Below are 18,796 nucleotides of genomic sequence, written 5' to 3'. Positions count from 1 at the left end.
TTTTTTTGTTCTTCCCTTTGGCATTTCTTGACATGACCTGCTGGTGGTACATCTAGGACCTCTGTAACTCCTGAAATTAAGCTGTATCTTTTCCGTGTGGGTCCAGAGAAACATGCAGCTTTCTAGGGATGGGGATGGAATACCGAAGTTGAATTTATGAAGGAGAGTGGGAAAGAGGGAGAATGGGAGTGATTTTATTTGAATATCTCCTGTCTTTCTGGGGGGTGGAAATATCAGGTTTGCAAAGTCAGTTTTGAAAAGAGTACTGATTGTTTAAGTGTTTGCAAATGCTTTTCAAATGTCTAAGGTGGAGGAAGGAAAGTGTTGAACTTTGGAAGAGGAGTTGGTTTGGCTTCGTGTTTGAGTATTCCAACAATAAAGATTATTGCAATAACAATGGAGTCTCAGATTGGATCCCAGAGAGGCCTGCTTTGCCAGCCAGCTGATTTTATTTTGTGAGCCCATGATTACTCAAATATCCAATCAATATAAAGACTCAGCTACAAAAAAGAATTACAGACCATTTTCCCTTAAAACCACAGAGGCAAAAAATATTTAATAAAATAAAATAGATTAAATAAAATAGAAAACACTTCAAAACATAATCTTCCATGATCAATGAGGCAGGCTCCATTAAAAAGATCCAGGAATGGTTTAATATAATGTGCTTCATATGTAAGAAAATAAAACAAGTGGTCATCGCATTAGATGATGAATAATTCTCTGACAATATTTAATCCCACTTTATGATAAAATTCCTAGAGTGATTAAGGATACAAGGGACACACCTAAACATAATAATGTCACTTTACTGCAAACCTATAGCCAACATTAAATTAAATGGAGAGACATTCATATTAGTTCCACTAATTCACGAACAAGACGAGGTGATTCATTCTCTCCACATCTATTTAAAATACTATCAAAAAGTTTAGCAAGAGCAATAAAACTGGCTGTCCTGGAACTTCCCAAATGTAATTCCTAGAGCTGATAAGCCCTCTCAGCAACATTGTTGGATACATGATTAACTAACTAAAAAATACAAAGAAAATGCAGTGGCATTACAATTGAATTTGCAAGTGCAAACAAAATAGACAGAGATCGTAAAGTTTGACTTGATTGTTGACACTTGTCACATGTTTTTCCTCATAATAAACAAACTTGAGTAACTCTATGTAAGTGTGTTACAAATGAGTTTGCAAGTCCAAACAAAATAGAGAGACATCATAAAGTTTGAACTGATTGTTGGCGCTTATCACATACTTTTCCTCATAATAAATAACCTTGAGTAACTCACTGTACATGTATTGGGTAAGATCTTACCAAATTCTTTGTAGTCACAGATTACTTTCGGTATTCTTGAGGGTCCTCAAAGACTACTGTGATACACAAAGGCTTTAATAGATTGATTTCATTCTGAAGAGTTTACTCTTATATAAAGATACCAGAAAGTACACAACTTTAACACACTGACTACATTTATGGAGTTTCTCTGCATTACGACTTTATCTCATGGTTTCTAAGACTACTGCCACATGCAAAGGCTTTACCACATTACTTATTCATAGCGTTTCTCTCCAGATGTGTTCTTTTATGTTCATAGATGACTGTGTTTTGAAAAGCTTTTATCTCATTGATAAAATTTGTAAGATATGTCTTCAATATGTGCTCTGTTATATATTCAAATATGTCTATAATATACAAATGTTGGGAAGAAGCAAAAGAAACTTGCCCTAAGGACTGCCTTTTTGTTACCAACCTCCATTTAATCATAAATTCAAACTAAGATTTAGGTCATAGGGGATCTGTGTACTTAACAATATCTGACCAGCTTTCATCACTCATGTTTTGTTCCCTAAAACATAACAACTGTTCCTAACCATGATTTCTGTTATTCATGTTTTATTCCTCAAAATATAATGCATGTTCCTAACCACAAAAGAACAAATGGCTGTGATAATGTTGATCATACAACATACATTCTGTATCATTTGACATAGAGTAAAACAACAACAAAAAACATGATTGGGAGAAAAATGAAGCTGTAACTTGGCATAGGACTTTGTGGTTTTGACTTTTGGAAGCTATATAACTTTCTGGTTCAGGGTGGGGCTGAGGCTGGGGTATTGTAGCTAAGCTTCTGACTGTAATTTTGTGGCCATGATTTATCAGCAGTGACTTGATTACAATAAATTCTTATCATTTGCCTTGTCCTGTGCTTGAGTTGTGTTGGATCTCAGTGGACCCCATGATGTAAAGGCTTTAGCACAGTATGTAACCACTGTCCAGTATGAATAGTTTCATAATGATGAAGACTACAGAGGTGTGCAAAGGCTTCATTATACTAAACATGTCCATTAGGACTCTGTGGGTGTGTCCTGAGTCACAGGGGGGTGTGCTGAGAATTCAGAGGGCATGTTTAGCACTCATCTGGTAAGTTCAGAGACATAGGGGGCATGCTTAAGAGTCAGGGGCATGTCCTGAGTCACAGGAGGGCATGTGTAAGACTGAGCGGGTGTGTCCTGAGTTACAGAGGGTGGGTTTAAAACTGAGGGGCCATGTCCTGAGTCACAGGGGCCATACTTAAGACTCAGGGGGCATGTTCTGAGACACAGAGGGCATGTTTAAGACTCAGTGGCATATCCTGAGTCTCAGGGAGCATGTTCAGGACTCTGGGGTGCATTTAAGACTCTGGGGGCATGTCCTGAGACACAGGGGGCATGCTTAGACTCTAGCATGTATTCTTTCATGATAATGAAGACTAGAGAATTGTGCAAAGGTTTGACCGTATTAAATACACTCACAGGGTTTCTGTCTTTGTGTTTCCATTGCTATGAAGAAAAATCATGAACAAGGCAACTCCTGTAAAAGAAACAGTTTAATTGGGACTGGCATACAGTTTCAGAGAGTTTGCCCTTTTTTATCATAGCAGGAAGCATGGCAGGAATGAAAGAAAACATGATGCTGGAAAAGAAGCTGAGAGTTCTGCATCTTGATCCAAAGGCAGCCAGGAAGAGACTGTCTGCAGGGAGCTAATAGGAGGGCCCATTCTGCACTGGGTGGAACTTCAAAGACCACCTCATAGGGATGCACTTGCTCCAACAAGGCCACATCTCATAATAACTTCATCTCACTCCCTGAGCTAATCATATTTATACTATCACATTCCACTGCCTGGCCCCCATAAGAGTGTATGGAGACCATATTTAAAAATAGCATAATACAAAATATGTGAGGTTCAAATTAAAAAGTTCCATCTATAAAAGTCTCATAAATGTTAAGAGTCCAAAGTTCAAAGTCTCTGCTGAGATTATTTCAATCATGTAATTATAATCCCCTATACTTTAAAAAATAGCACATAATATCCATCCAAATTCACAGGATATATACTTTACCATTCCTAATCACAATTGTGAGGAAATACTGGGCCAAAAGAAGACCAAAAGCCAGCAAGAAAATCTCCAATCTCTGTATCTCTATGTCTGATGTCAAAGTGTTCTTCAGATCTCCAACTCCTTTCTGCCTTGCTCACTGCAGCACAATTCTTTGTCTTTGGCTGATTTTATCTCCTGAAAGTAGTTTTCCTGAGAAGGTATCCTACAGCTCAGGAATCTAAACCTCTTGGGTTCTCCAAAGTAACTTCAAAATTACAGCTTCTTGTTCCAGTATCTGGGATCCACAGATGATTTTCTGTGCTCCTTGAAAGAAGCTGAATCTGGTCTCCAGCTCTTCCCTCTATAGGACACTAGGTTCTGCTTGACTCCACTCAACTGCTGCTGCTGTTCTTTCTGCTCATTCCACGGTACTGACATCTTCAATATGCTGGGTTCTTCTGTGACAAACAGTCTTCACTGTGTTCCTCTCATGCTCCCATCATGGTGCCAAGCCATAGCTGCACTGCATGAAGTATTCATGCCTTAAAACCAGTGCCACCTGGGTGAGTCTTACACAGGACTGAGTCAAGCTGCACCACAAGGGACAACCTTGGCTACCTCTGGAATACAACTTCTTTCTCCTCTTTGAAAACACCAGAAGATTTCATCTCAGTGATGCTGGTCCCCACTATTTATCAGTGATTCGTCCCCACTAATTTTCTAACTACAGCCAACCAGCATCAATTGTCTCAGGTGTGCCTTCTATTCTTTCTTCTAAAGCCAGAGCCACATGGACAAAGTTTCTTAGTTCCTCTGCTTGCTGGGGCTGAAACATGGCCCCTTCTATTACATCATCAACAGCTTTTTATTTTTCTACAACTTCACTGCCTAAGCTCAGCTGTCCTTGAACTTGCTCTGTAGATGAATCTTGAATTCAGAGATCTGCATGACTGTGTTTGCTGAATGTTGAGTAATACATGTGTAACACTTTGCCCATACCTAAGCTTTTCATTAACTAAAACTTGTTCTGTACCAGGATGACTTGGATCAGAGATCTGCTTGATGTTCATCTCCTGGGATCTAAGGTGTGTACCACCATGCCTGGACCTAAGTATATCCTATATCCTTTTAGATTTTAAATTGAAAACACAGTATAGTAATCACAATTCATCAATTGTCAGTTTGACACATACTTGTATCTCCTCATGTCCACATAAAAACAATAACTAGTTAATAATAATGCCTAACATTATACAGTTCTCATCCATACAACTTCACATCCATATGTTTAGATGGATGGAATCTTGCCATAATATCACCATTTCTTTAATAACACTGTGTATCTTTGATCACAAGATATACCGTCATTCAACTTCCTGGTGGGATTTTCTCTTTGAAGCTAACATTTCATATTTTTCCTTTCTAAGATTACTAAGCGTGATCAAAACAATCACCATAAGAGTAAACACAGGCCAAAGGCTATGCTTGGCTTTCCTAAGACTTCCTCAATTCAGTTAACAAAATAAACCTTTTTACCTTCAGATGACAGCAAAAGACAGCAACATTCTTCAGCAAACATTACAAAAACTATATACAAAATTCAAACCACCCTTGGTACATATGTGTTCTACTAGCATGGCCCATGAAGTTCCACTTAATGCATGTACAAACCCAAAGTCTAAAAACCCACATTGCTTCAGACAAAAGCATGGTCAGGCCTACCAATAAGAATACTTAAGCCTGGGGTACCAACTTCTGTCTCAGATAGAAATTCCATTGCTAAGAAGAGACACTGTGACCGAGGCAACTGTTTTAAAGGCAAATAGTTAATTGGGTCTGTCTTTCACTTTCAAGTGTTTAGTTCATGACCAACATAGCATGAAGAATGTCAGCATGCAGGCAGCCATGATGCTGGAGAAGGAGCTGAGGGTTTTGCATTTTGATGAGAGGGCATCCAGGAAGAGACTGTCTTCCAGCCAGGTTATAGGAGAGTCTGTTTTTTCACTGGCCGGAGATCCAAAGACCACCACTCTAGGAGTTCACTTCCTTCAAAACAGTAATATCTACTGCCACAAGGCAAAACAAACTAACATTGTCACTTCTTAGGGACAAGCATATTCAAATCACCACACTTTATTCTTAATATAAATTCTTTCATGCATTTAATTATGATTAGGACATGCAGACGCTTTACCACATTGATTATTTTCAGAAGGTTTCTCTCTAGTATGTGTTGATTTTGTATTCAGAGAATACTGTGGCATGTAAAGGATTTTTCAACTTGAGGACATTCACAAGATTTCTGTCCAATTTGTGGTCTTTTATGCCTTTGGAGACTAGTGATAGGCACAAGCTTCTCCATGTTTGTTACATTCGTAAGGTTTCTCTAAAATATGTGTTACTTGAAGTATTTGGAGAGTACATTGTCATGCAAAGACTTTACTTCATTCATGGCATTCATGCAGTTTCTCTACAGTATTGGTGTTGATTATCGATTACTATCAATTATTGGTTAGCATTGATTATTGATCAGTTTCTCTACAGCATGTATTTTTTAATGTATTGGGCGATGCCTGTGACATGCAAGGGCTTAGCATCTTGATGACACTGAGTCACTCTCTTGAATGTGTTCTATTATGTAGTCACAGATAAAAGTGAATTGTCAGTTTTTCCACAGTGATTACATTAATGAGGCTTCTCTCCAGTGTGATTTCTTTGTGTATGTGAAAAGAACTATGACATGCAAAGGCTTTACCACATTGTTAATGTTCAAGCAGGTTTCTCTCTTGTATGTGATCTCTCCTGTCCCTGCAGATGACTGTGACTTGCAAATGCTTTACAACACTGATTACATTCATGAGGTTTCTCTCCTGTACCTGTTCTTTTATAATAATGGAGATGCTAAAGTTGTGAAAAGTCTTTACCATGTTGATCACATTCATGAGGTTTCTTCCAATATGAGATCTTTTATGTTTTCAAGATTAGTGGGACATGCAAAGGATTTAGCACAATGACTACATTCTTAATTCTGTCCAATATGGGTTCTTTTATGTTTTGGGAAAAAATCCTTATGGAACGGCTTTTACCACAATGATCACATTCATTGGTTTCTTTCCAATATGGGGTCTTTTATGCTTTTGGAAACAAAATTTTGTGAAAAGGCTTTTACTATATGAATTATATTCATACATTTTCTCTCCAATATGTGATCATTTATGTCTTTGGAACCTTTTTACTTATAAATGGTGTTTTCCACGTTGATTACATAACTAAGGTTTCTCTCTGGTATGTTTTCTTTTATGATATTGGAGATGACTTTGTTGTGTAAAGCCTTTACCACATTGATTACATTCATAAGGTTTCTCTCCAGTATGTGTTCTTCTATGTCTTTGGAGATGACTGTGATGTGAAAAGGCTTTACCACATTGATTACATTCATGAGGTTTCTCTCCAGTATGTGTTCTTTTATGTCTTTGGAGATTACTTTGTTGTGTAAAGCCTTTACCACATTGATTACATTCATAAAGTTTGTCTCCAGTATGTGTTTTTTTATGTCTTTGGAGATTACTGTGACATGAAAAGGCTTTACCACATTGAATACATTCATGAGGTTTCTCTCCAGTATGTATTCTTTCATGGATTTGGAGATGACTTTGTTGTGTAAAGGCTTTACCACATTGATTACATCCATAAGGTTTCTCTCCAGTATGTGTTCTTTTATGTATTTGGAGATGATTGTGACTTGAAAAGGCTTTACCACATTGTATACATTCATAAGGTTTCTCTCCAGTATGTGTTCTTTTATGTCTTTGGAGACAACTGTGAAATGAAAAGGTTTTACCACATTCATTACATTCATAAGGTTTCTCTCCAGTATGTGTTCTTTTATGTGCTTGGAGACTACCGTGACATGAAAATGCTTTACCACATTGATCACATTCATAAGGTTTCTCTCCAGTATGTGTTCTTTTATGGACTTGGAGGTGACTTTGTTGTGTAAAGCTTTTACCACATTGATTACATTCATAAGGTTTCTCTCCAGTATGTGTCCTTTTATGTCTTTGGAGATGATCACCATATGAAAAGGCTTTACCACATTGTTTACATTCATATGGTTTCTCTCCAGTATAACTTCTTTCATGCCTGCAACAATAATGGGCACATGTGAAAGCTTTCCCACATTCATTACGCTGATCAATCCTTTTATCAATATGAATAAATTTTACAATTGGTCTAAAAATAAAGAACACTCAGATCTTAAGTTTTTATCACTTTGATCTTCACGGTTGTACTTGCTCACTCTGGGTTGCTTTACCTCTTTGAAAATACCTGTGACGGTAAGAGCATTTACTACATGGCTCACATTTATAACATCCTTTTTCTATATGAGATTTCTATATCAAGTACTTCACGTTTCTGAAGATATGAGGGTATTACAACACTGATTGCTTTCTTAGTTTTTCCTGTAGTGTGAATCACACCACAGCAGCACTGTGAGCCAGGACAAACAGAAGAATTTCCAAACTTCTAGTACCCATACAGATTTTCTGCAGTGTGACTTGGGGATGTTCCCAGTACTGTCAGAAAACCAACTAATTGCAAATGTCTATCATATTCAGAAAGTCTACCAAAGGCAGAATACATTGTATCTTCTCATTTTTCTGGAGCAGAAAGAAGTATGTTGCTTCTTTCAACAACCCCATGCTCACAAGGTTTTATCCATTACGACAACTGATATACCCATTAAAAGAAGAAGAACAAGTGAAAGGTTTCCATATAGAATTCATACAATTTGACATTTTGTTCTTTGTAGACATGTGGTATATGAATTAAGTTTTCTCCTCAACTTTCTTCACTCTCACTAACTGACAACTCAATAAACCTAAAAATGTCAGTACAAGAATATGAGTATCACCAAACTTACTATGGACTATTTGCTTATTGGATGGCTGTGGATATATATTCATCACTATTCAATGTGCAACATCTAAGTACTATGAGACTATTCTGATTGGTAGTTCCACAGCATAGTTCTAATGGAGCTACAAATCAATTAAAGGTATCTCTTAAGGTATTGTTTCCATGTCTTCTTCCTTAGAGGAATGGCTTACAAACATAAATCAGATAATTGACATTGAGAAACATGGCTATATGAGAATATTCTAATAATAGCTATACTTAAAGGACTGATTTTTTTACACACTTGCTTTCCTTTAGAGCTTCCAGAACACATTAAAATTTCATCACATGCATATTTGTATCAGCTTGCAAATGAAAACTACCTTTCATGCCTTCTAGAACTTTGACGTTGTTCTTCAATATGATGATCTTCCCAACTGTAACCTAAAACACAGTACCAGAAAATGAATGATACAGCATTGGAAATTAGGTAAAACTCAAGTTACTGTGAATTTTGACAGCACTGAACTTGATTTATTCAGCTCAATCTTCCTTGTTCTCAATTGAAATAACAGAGGATCATCAATAACCAAGAATCACTTGTTCCATTATTTCGAAAAGCAAAACAAAATTCACAGTGTTACCTATAGCAGTGAGGTTCCAGTAGGTCTCCAGCATCACATCTTTGTAGAGATTCTTCTGGGAAGGATCCAGCAAATTCCACTCTTCTGCAGTGAAGTTCACATGCACATCATCATAAGTCACTGCATCCTAAAATATCACACATGTGTACAACAGAATGCATGATCGTGACATCACTGTAAATAAATGGATACTTTCTAGACAACATAATAATATCATTCTGGTGATTTCTCCACTTATTTCCTGAAACAGAATTATAATATAATCATTCTGTCATTTTAGAAGGAAATTGAATTATAAGTTTCACCTGTGTTACTTCTGATGCCTTAGAATAGGCTATAGCCTTGCAACACAAATGGCAACTGAGAGGGATATGCAGGGGTAAACAGATCAACTGTACTGAGCAAACATCTGAAAAGCTGTATGAACAATTACTAACTACAAAAATGATGGGCAAGCTTTGTGTGTTTGCTCACATCTTTAAAAACAGAGATACATGCAGGTGTATGTCATTGAGATGGACACTGGCATGGTCTGTGTGATGTGTTGCAGAACAGCAAAATTTACATATTAAGACCCTCACTCCCCTGTAAAAATCTACCAAGGAAACAAAAATGATAGAGAGAACTCACAGTTCTTTACTGAGGTTTATACAAAGACTTATACGTTCACTGTAGTTCTGTATTCATCTTGCAAAAACATGAAGTGAACCAGTTTAAACAACAACATTAATAAATTTTACTAAAAGGGAATGAATGTTTAAACAGTTGAAAATGGACAGATGAAAATATTAGTAATTCATATGCTGATCAGAAATAAGGAACATAGGGCAGGAAAGATAGCTCAGGAGTGGAAAGCTCTTGCTGGTCTTCTACATAATTGTGGTCAATTTCTAGTATTTACATGGGGATCAACAACTACCCATTTCTTCAAAGATCAATAGGACTGAAGCCATCTTCTGACAACAGTAAAGATGAGGCACAGATGACATTCATATTCATGCACACAGGCACAATAGTTTTATTTATTCCAAAATTTTCAGAATAAACACAAGAGAAAGGTAAAACAACATACACCTGGAATCCAATGACTCTGAAGCCTCAGGCAGTATTGATATCATTAACATATGTCATCCAGAGAAATATAACCCATATATTTGGCTAAATTTTAAAATTAAAGATGTGAATGAAGAGGTGCACAGAAGCATGTGCTTATTTTACAAAAACATGTCAGGTGGCTTCTGTGGTTTCTATATCTACTATCAGCACAGTAAGGGCTTCACAGAGAAATTTGGTCTTGAAAACAATAAACAAAGGATATAAAGTTAAAAATATAAAACCACCAGGCTCGCAAAATAGCTTAGCATTGAATAGCAAATGTTTATACTGTATCTTATGTGACTTAGGGACTGAGAGCAAATGGGGAGTGTAGGGGAGCATGAGAAGAAAGCTGAAGAATCAGTTTCAAGTACAACACAGTAGACACATAGAATAAAATATGTCCTGTCTAAAAGAAATGCAGGGGTAAAGCTGGAGCAGCAAATGAGGGAATTGTTAATGAAAACTTGCCCAGCTGGAGACCCTCCTTATGAAGGAGCACTTATCCATGACATTATTAGGGATACTCTGTTATGCTCCCACATAGGAACCTTGCATAATTGTCCATTAAGAGGCTCCACACAGCAGCTGACTTGAAACAGATGCAGAGAACCACAGTCAAACATTGAATGGTCCTTGGGGACTGTTATGGAAGAGTTGGGATTGATGGCCCTGAAGAGGATAGGAACTCCTCCATTGGAAGACCAGCAGACTCAACTAACTCGGACCCTTGAAGACACTCAGAGACTGACCCACAAACCAACAGCACACACAGTCTAGACTAAGGCCCCTGGAACATATGTAGCAGATGTGTAGCTCAGTCTTCATGATGATCCTCCAACAAGTGTAGCAGGAGCTTTCCCTAAAGCTGCTGTCTATCTTTGGAATCTGTTCCTTGAACTGGGCTGCCATGTTTGGCTTCAATGGAAAGGATAAACTTAACCCAGCAGAGACTCAATGCACCATGGTGTGGAGATACCCAGGGCTCCACACCTTCTCAAATGAGAAACAAAGGATATTGGAGGGAGGGACTCTGTGTGGGCTGGGGAACTAGAGTAGGGACTTCACAAAGTTCATAGCCATATTATTTATAACAGTTTGAAACTGGGAGAATACAGATGTCCCTCTTATTTATAACAGCTTGAAACTGGGAGAATACAGATGTCCCTCAAGCAAAATATGGATATAAAAATGTAGTTTATTTACAAAATGAAACATTATTTAGCTACTAAATACAAGGACATCATGAATTTTGCAGGCAAATGGATACAGCTATAAACTATCATCCTGAGTGATGTAACCCAGACCTAAAAGCACACACATGTATGTACTCACTTACAAGTGAATCATAATAATCATAAAATACAGGAAACCCACATTGCACTCCATAGACCCAAAGCAACTGAACAAGATGGAAGGCCCAAATGAGCATGGTTGAATCCCACTCAGAAGTGGGAATAAAACAGTCATAGGAGAATCATGGCCCCTTCTATTACATCATCACCAGCTTTCTATTTTTCAACAACTTCACTGCCTAAGGTCGGTTGTCCTGGATCTTACCCAGTTGATGAACCTTGAACTCAGAGATCTGCATGGCTCTGTCTCCTGAATTCTGGGTAATACATGTGTAATACTTTGCCTGTATCTAAGCTTTTCTTTACCTAAAACTTGTTCTGTACCAGGAAGACTTGAATCAGAGAACTGCTTGGTGCTCATCTCCTGGGATTTAAGGCATGTACCTCCATGCTTGTACGTAAGTACTTTACTTTAGATCTTAAATGAAAGCCCAGGATAGTAATTTCAGTCCATTGATGGTCAGTTTCACACATACTGGTGACCCTTGTGTCCTCATGAAAATGATGACCAGGTGACAATTGAAAAATATAAAAATTTATAAAGGGTATGGAAAGTTTGTATGAACCCCCCCTAGAGCTGAGCCAAGAATGTAGGCCAGCCAGTTCACTAGCTCCAGGTTCCAGGAACTGGCTGACCACAAAGAAAGCAGAACTAAAACTACAGGTCAGCTGGGTCATTCCAGGAACTGGCTGACCACAAAGTAGATGGTTGAGTAAGATTGAATTCCTGAGAAAAACATGGACAAGATGTTTTCCACATGACCGACTGAATGATGGGCTGGGACTGTCCACTATTTTTATGATATCCTTCCTTGGTTTCCCCCTAACCCCCCTGGTTTGTGGTTTTTTCCATTAAATACCATTCTTTCCCCCAGGCCTCCAGGTTGACACTCCTTGCTCTGAGTCTGGACCTCAGCTGGATGATTTCTGAAATAAAGCCTCTTGCTGTCTTGCCAGTTATTGGAGACTAGAGTGAGGGTCTCCCCTCCTGGGGGTCTTTCAATAACAACGCCCAAGGTGATATAGTTCTTTTTCCTACAAGTCTGGGGGCGTGTCCATAGGTCTCCCAGCCACACTACCTGGAAGCAGCTCCGGTCATGCTCCTGCCTCAGATTCACAGGCACCGCCACCCACTCATGGGCAGTCCAGGGCCTCCGCTTCCACCCGCCGGCCAAGGTACAGGAAGCTCCGGTCATCTCCCCGGTCTGTGGCGGGCGATAGGATTGCCTTGCGCGGTCTGTGACATCAGAAGGTGCCCGCCGATGCCACCGGGACCAAGGTGATCCTCCCTGACTGAGGCGGTGGCAGCAGCGGCATGGTAGTGCAGTCACTCTGTCCCTTGGTGAAGTCAATCACATCTGGCGGGGATTTCCAAACATCATGCCTGTGCGCCGGACCAGAGGCTTCATGGGAAATGTAGTCTTCGGCCGGACGCCATCTTGCTTTTCCTCGCGGCATCATGGGATATGTAGTTTGAATACCAGCCGCCATCTTGAATTACATTTACTGCGCATAAGCAGTTAGTTTTCTGACCACAATCTTGGCACAAGTCCTTATGGGAAATGTAGTCTCAGGCTGCTATCTCTGTGTAGCCCTGGCAGTCCAGGAACTCACTCTCTAGACCAGGCTGACCTTGAACTCAGAAATCTGCCTGCCTTTGACGCCCAAGTGCTGGGATTAAAGGTGTGTGCCATCAATTATTGATCATTATTGGCCATTGATTAGTATTGATTACTGATTAGCATTGGCTGCCGATTATTGATTATTATGATTATTGAGCACTTTTGGTTATTGACTAGTATTGATAATTGGCCATAGATTAATATTGATTATTGATTAACATGATTATTGATCATTGTTCCATCACCGTCATCCCCTGCCTCTGCCTCCGAGTGCTGGGATTAAAAGCATGTGCCACCACTGCCCAGCTATACCTGTCTTCTTAATGTATTCTATAAAAGACAAAAGGGTTTGAACACATGTGCTGCAGAGTCAGAGAAACAACCCATGTTTCTACAAAAAAGCAACTTGTCCAAATGTTTTGGGCAGAATCAGCCATGATAGTGACATTACTCAGAGGTCAACTCCTGATCTAACACATGAGGAGCATCACCAGGGACCTCACAGGAGGTTACATCTGGCTGTTGCTTCCCTTGCAGCCCTAGAGAGGACCCAGCACCCCAGTTCCCACTGCTCAGCCGCCTGCCCTTACCTATTGTGGGCAGTGATCCTGTGCTCACCATGACTTGATTTTAGAGCTTCCCTGAGGTCTCCACCCAGCACCTGACAGCAGACCTCAGAGCAAGGCACAGATGACCATTCAACCCTGCACAGCCACCTGGAACTCGCAGAATGTCACCCGGAAGAACCCGCCTTCTTGTCTGATTGACAGGTCTGCCTGGAAGCCTTGATAGGCCAGTGAGTGTTACCACTCCTCAAGGTAAAAGTGTGCTTCTGGGCCAGGGTCAGACCTTTTTCCAGATCTCAGGAGTGGTTTGCACTCCATTAGCATTTGTTTCTGTCTGCAAAGAGAAATCTCATCCCACCCAGCCCTGGGAAAGAACCCACCATTCCAGCTCTGGCTGTTCAGAATCCTGCTCCTACCCTCTGAGAGCAATGATCCTGCACCTACCAGGACCTGACTTCAGACCTTACCTGAGCTTTCCTCACAGCACTTGCCTTCTTCTTCCTGTAATCAAGGTGAACAGCTTCCATAGCCCAGTACTCAGTGTGCAGTGGAGGTATCAATCTGACCCACAAGAGGAAGGATACCCTAGCTATTTCTTAGCATTCTGTCTAAACTCCACCCAGTTACCTGGCAACAGCCAGGTGTGCTCCTCCCCATGGTTACCTGGCAACAGCTGGGTACGCCTGACCCCCTGTAAAGGTGGCTGCTTGCTCTTTTCTCTCTCTTTTGATCCCTTGCTTTCTTGCTCTCTTTCTCTCTTGCCCACTTGGGCTCTTCTTTCCCCCTCCCACATGCTCATGCCTGGCCTCTACTTCTCTACTCTCTGCCTCTCTCTGCCTCTACTACCCACATAACTCTCCTCCCCATGTCCTGAATAAACTATATTCTTTTTTTTTGTTTGTTTGTTTTTCGAGACAGGGTTTCTTTGTGTAGTCCTGGCTGTCCTGGAACTCACTCTGTAGACCAGGCTGGCCTCAAACTCAGAAATCCTCCTGCCTCTGCCTCCCAAGCTGGGATTAAAGGTATGCGCCACCACCGCCTGGCAATAAACTATATTCTATACTATACTGTCTTGTGGTGGGTTGCTCCTGCGGAAGAGCTGTCTCAGCATGAGGCATTGCACCCCCCCCCCCCCCGGGAAGAAATATCTCAGGAGGAGGCATAAGCCTGCTGAGACATCCCCTTCCTCCATACCTCCCCACACACCTATAGAACCTATTCCATCTGTCTTTAAAGTGAGGTAGTGAAAGACCCCCCAAAGGCAGATCCCCACTCAAGTCTCAGGATGGTGCACACCCAAGGACTCACGAGAGACAAGCTTGATGTAAACACATGAGGCAGTTTAATATCAGAGCTCTGGGTCAGCACATATCTTACTCAGGAGAAAGTGGAGCTGACCCCAAGGCTCAAAGGATTAGGGATTTTATAGGCAATGGGTGGGGGAAGTGGTAGATTTTCATGTAGGTACATATGATTGGTTGCTTTATATTTTTGAACATCAGCAGGCTGTGCATGCCAAGCGGGCCCAAAAGGGGGAAGGGTGGAAGAACACCAGATGGCCCATTACTCATTTGGACATATCTCTGTTCTTTTAAAAATGTCCTTGCATGCTTTTTATCTTTCATGCCCAGCCAGTTTCTTGGATGATTCAACAGGCCTTTGTCTTGTAACTCCACATCCTCTGTAACTAATTAACTGGGCCCAAAACTGCTGACAGGCATTTTTAACTATTTAGGTTAGGGAAAATGAGTCACGGGGCCCTGCTATTCTTATTAGTTTGGGCCTATTTCAAAATATTTTTCAGTAGCTATGGGGAGGAGGATACCTGGCTGTCACCAGATAACTGTGAGGTAGAGTTTTAGACAGAATGTTAACACCATTAATATTAAAGAGGGATTTTAGAAAACAAATATCATGCTGGACTTGGGGAATCTACAGCTCACTTTCACCAGATGATAGTATCAATCAACCCTGGAGAAAATCCAGAATCATAAGGGAAACATAGTTGAGCATGAAAGGGTTAAAAAATTTTAATTACATACAGGCTCTTAGAGAATAGCCAATACAAAATTTTCCCCATGGTACTGGTACTTTCCACAGGTGTTCTCCAATAGCCCTCCTTTACTCCCCTTGGGTTGTAGTTTCCCCATTGAGTTGTGGTTTTTGGCTTTAAATTCTCTCTGTCTCCAAAGCCCTGGGGGTCAGACCCCACTGCCCCTGCGTGGGTCATGGGTCTTGACCTCAGTATACTGATTAAAATATACATCTGCCGATTACATCAAGTTCGGTGTCTTGTGAGTTAATTGGTGGCCACGAATTCCCGGGGCTTGGGTAAGGTTCTCCCTTTGTTTGGGCCTTACAAGCACTATTGTCTGCAAGTACATCTTCATCAATGGCAAAGTGAAGAAAAAACAAAGTTGGATTACTATAGGATCTGTAGATAAACATATCTCAAATCATAGAGAGAATGAATCTTTGTATACAGAAAGGCTATTTAATAGAATGTCCCAATAAAGGCTGTTAGACAAGGTAAATTAGAAAAAAAGGACTGGTTCTTTTCATGTCGTAGGATATTACAGCTGATAATCAGTGTATACCAGGATTCTAAAGAGATAAGTCCTTACTAATGCCAGTTTTAAAACACAAAGAAACAAACAAATTACCTTTGTTTTGTAAAAATGTAGGGCAAGTACAAAAAACAAAATCACTGTCCTGTCCAATGTCCTTTATATATGTAGGTTGTCAAAGAATTTGTAGCCCAGATTAAAAGTGGATCTGAACATCACAAAAGATCAAGATTAATAAAGGCTTTCTCCTGTCAAAAGTTGTAATTGAAAAATATGCCCCACAGCAAGCAGGGTTTGAGTTAGGGTTAGGGGATGACACAGTCATGGTTAGGATTAGGATAAGGATTTTTAGAATTAGGTTTTGGAGGTTAGGAAATTCAGAAGTGAGGGTTAGGATAGGGTTAGGCTCAGCATTAAGGTTAAGGTGGCCACCATTATTCTCAATGGTCCCGCTGAATCAATATTATCCCTATTACACAAAGAAGAAATATCAAGCCTACAAGATATTCATTTTATATCTTAATGGTTTGTTTTATTCTTATTCTGATAGCTTCTCTCTTACTTATAAAAAGGCTTCTCAAAATAACCTAAAAGTTTTTTCCAGCCATTTGCCTCCAAAACTAGCATACTAACAAAGGATGCAAAGACTTTGATATTCACAGAACACTACAGATAATCAAAGGGTAAGTTGCTAAGAGCCAGACTGACTGCTGCCATCGAAGAACATTTATGCTACCCTATGCTGGGTCTCACTGTCAGCTATTGCTGCAGTTAATTTTCCTCTGAGATAAAATGCCCTCAGTACTATTCTGCTCTAAACATGTCTGGTTTATTTTCTTCCCATCCTAAAAATATGCTTACTAAAGATTTTTTTTGTTTCTCAAGACAGTGTTTCTCTGTGTAGTCCTGGCTGTCCTGGAACTCACTCTGTAGACCAGGCTGGCCTCGAATTCAGAAATCCGAATGCCTCTGCCTCACAACTGCTGTGATTAAAGGCGTGCACCACCACCGCCCTGCTACATAATCACCGCCCTGCTACATATTTTAAATTTTATAGAGGCATAAACATGTTAATAATTTAAAAGATATTTATATTTAGCAAAACCTCTTTAAAAACAAATAAATATACAAAGATAGGAAGATGCAGCACTGGGCTTAACTTCTAAATTAAACCACAAACATTTTCATATCTTTGGCTCTGTTGAATTAAAATAATCACAGCAGGGCTTTTTAAATATTGCTAAACCCCTGAAGGGCAGGGAGAGAGAGAGAGAGAGAGAGAGAGAGAGAGAGAGAGAGAGAGAGAGAGAGAGAGAGAACACATGTTTGGCCAGTATTTGAACAATATGGAAGTGGAATAACTATTTAGGTAATGTGAATTTGCCTCCTGACATACTAAGTAAAATATTTTTGATGTGACCAATCATTTCTTTCAGTGCTTTATTCTTGTGAAGATCTCTAGAAAGAATCTGATTTCTGAGCGTGACAGTGAACCAACGAGTCAGTATGTGGGACAAGAAATTGTATGGGTTCCAGACTGGTGCTGTAAAATCAAGGATTCAAAGAATCTCCTGTCACCTGATCTTGATGTGAGTAGGGGTGCCAGGTCTTGGCCTACAGAAGCTAAGATGTCTGGTTTCCCATTCCTCACTTAATCTTGAATCTCTCTATCTGAGGTCCTCATATAATTGTATTATTTGTGTTACAATTGTGATACGTTTGCTACTGAGTTTTTTTTCCAAATAGATGTAACAGTCCAGCATTAAAGCATCACCTGAACAAAAGGTTAAGGGAAGGTGGTCATTTTGAATTTGTATCTGAACTGAGATGGCTGTGAGGCCCAAACTGTTCTAAAAGTATTTAGTACGTCTAGTATATTAGTCAAAGTTCTATAGACTACTAAACTAATAGAATAAATTTCTCTTTATTAAGGGTATTGTTTAGAATGACTTAGGGCTGTGATGGTCTGGCTAATTCAACAATAACTAACTATAAAGGCCCAGTGCAAGGATCCAGTAGTTGCTCAGTCCACAAGGATTGATGTCTCAGCTTAGAAGTTTAGAATAAGCTGGAATTCCAAACAAGGTGGCCCTCCCTAATGTCAGTGAAGGAATGGACTTGCTATCAAGGTGAGAGCAAGCAGCTAAAGAGCGAACACCTTCTGTTGTAGTAATTATTTTAAAAAAGTGTCCACTGGTTAAGCCAACTGGCTAAGCTGCAGCATCTCAGTCTAGCTCAGTCGCCATGTTGCATGGCCAGCTAAAAACGGTCAGCCAGAAACACCAGCCCTGCCACCCATGAGATACCAGTTTGGGAGGTGGCTCTACATTCTTCCACTCTGTCTCCACAAGGCATGGCATTGCCCAGACCATCCCATCAACCAGGCAGGCTCCATAAAGATGAGACTATAATGCTTAGATTATCCAAAGGCTTATATATTTGGTAATTATCAACAAGATGCCCTTATGATCAAAGGTGTAACCCAATACCCAACCTAGATATACCAACTACCTTTAGTGCTACAGACAAGGGAACATCAGCCTCCATATCCCCCCCCCTCATTCTCTGTCTCACCCTTAGCTCCTCCTCTTCCTTCTCCTCCTCCCTTTACTCCTCCTCTTCCTCTCCTTACTCCTCCCACCTTAGCTTCTCCCACAACCTTCTCCTCCCATGC

General features: G+C 40.0%; 1 protein-coding gene across 1 annotated transcript in view; it reads right to left on the bottom strand.

The window, feature by feature from the left end:
- Positions 1-7,621: 7,621 nt before the first annotated feature.
- The window catches only part of LOC143437278 (zinc finger protein 44-like), a 51,409-nt gene continuing 40,234 nt past the window's right edge, over positions 7,622-18,796 (bottom strand). Inside the window, exons 2-3 of the mRNA XM_076922095.1 lie at positions 8,918-9,044; positions 7,622-8,717 (exon numbers count right to left, since the gene is read on the bottom strand). Coding sequence (XP_076778210.1) covers positions 8,653-8,717; positions 8,918-9,044 — 192 coding nt within the window. The 3' untranslated portion in view covers positions 7,622-8,652. The remainder of the gene's footprint in view (positions 8,718-8,917; positions 9,045-18,796) is intronic.

This window comes from Arvicanthis niloticus, chromosome Y (assembly GCF_011762505.2).
Source record: "Arvicanthis niloticus isolate mArvNil1 chromosome Y, mArvNil1.pat.X, whole genome shotgun sequence".
Lineage (NCBI taxonomy): Eukaryota > Metazoa > Chordata > Mammalia > Rodentia > Muridae > Arvicanthis > Arvicanthis niloticus.
This window is presented reverse-complemented; position numbering and strand designations above follow the sequence as displayed.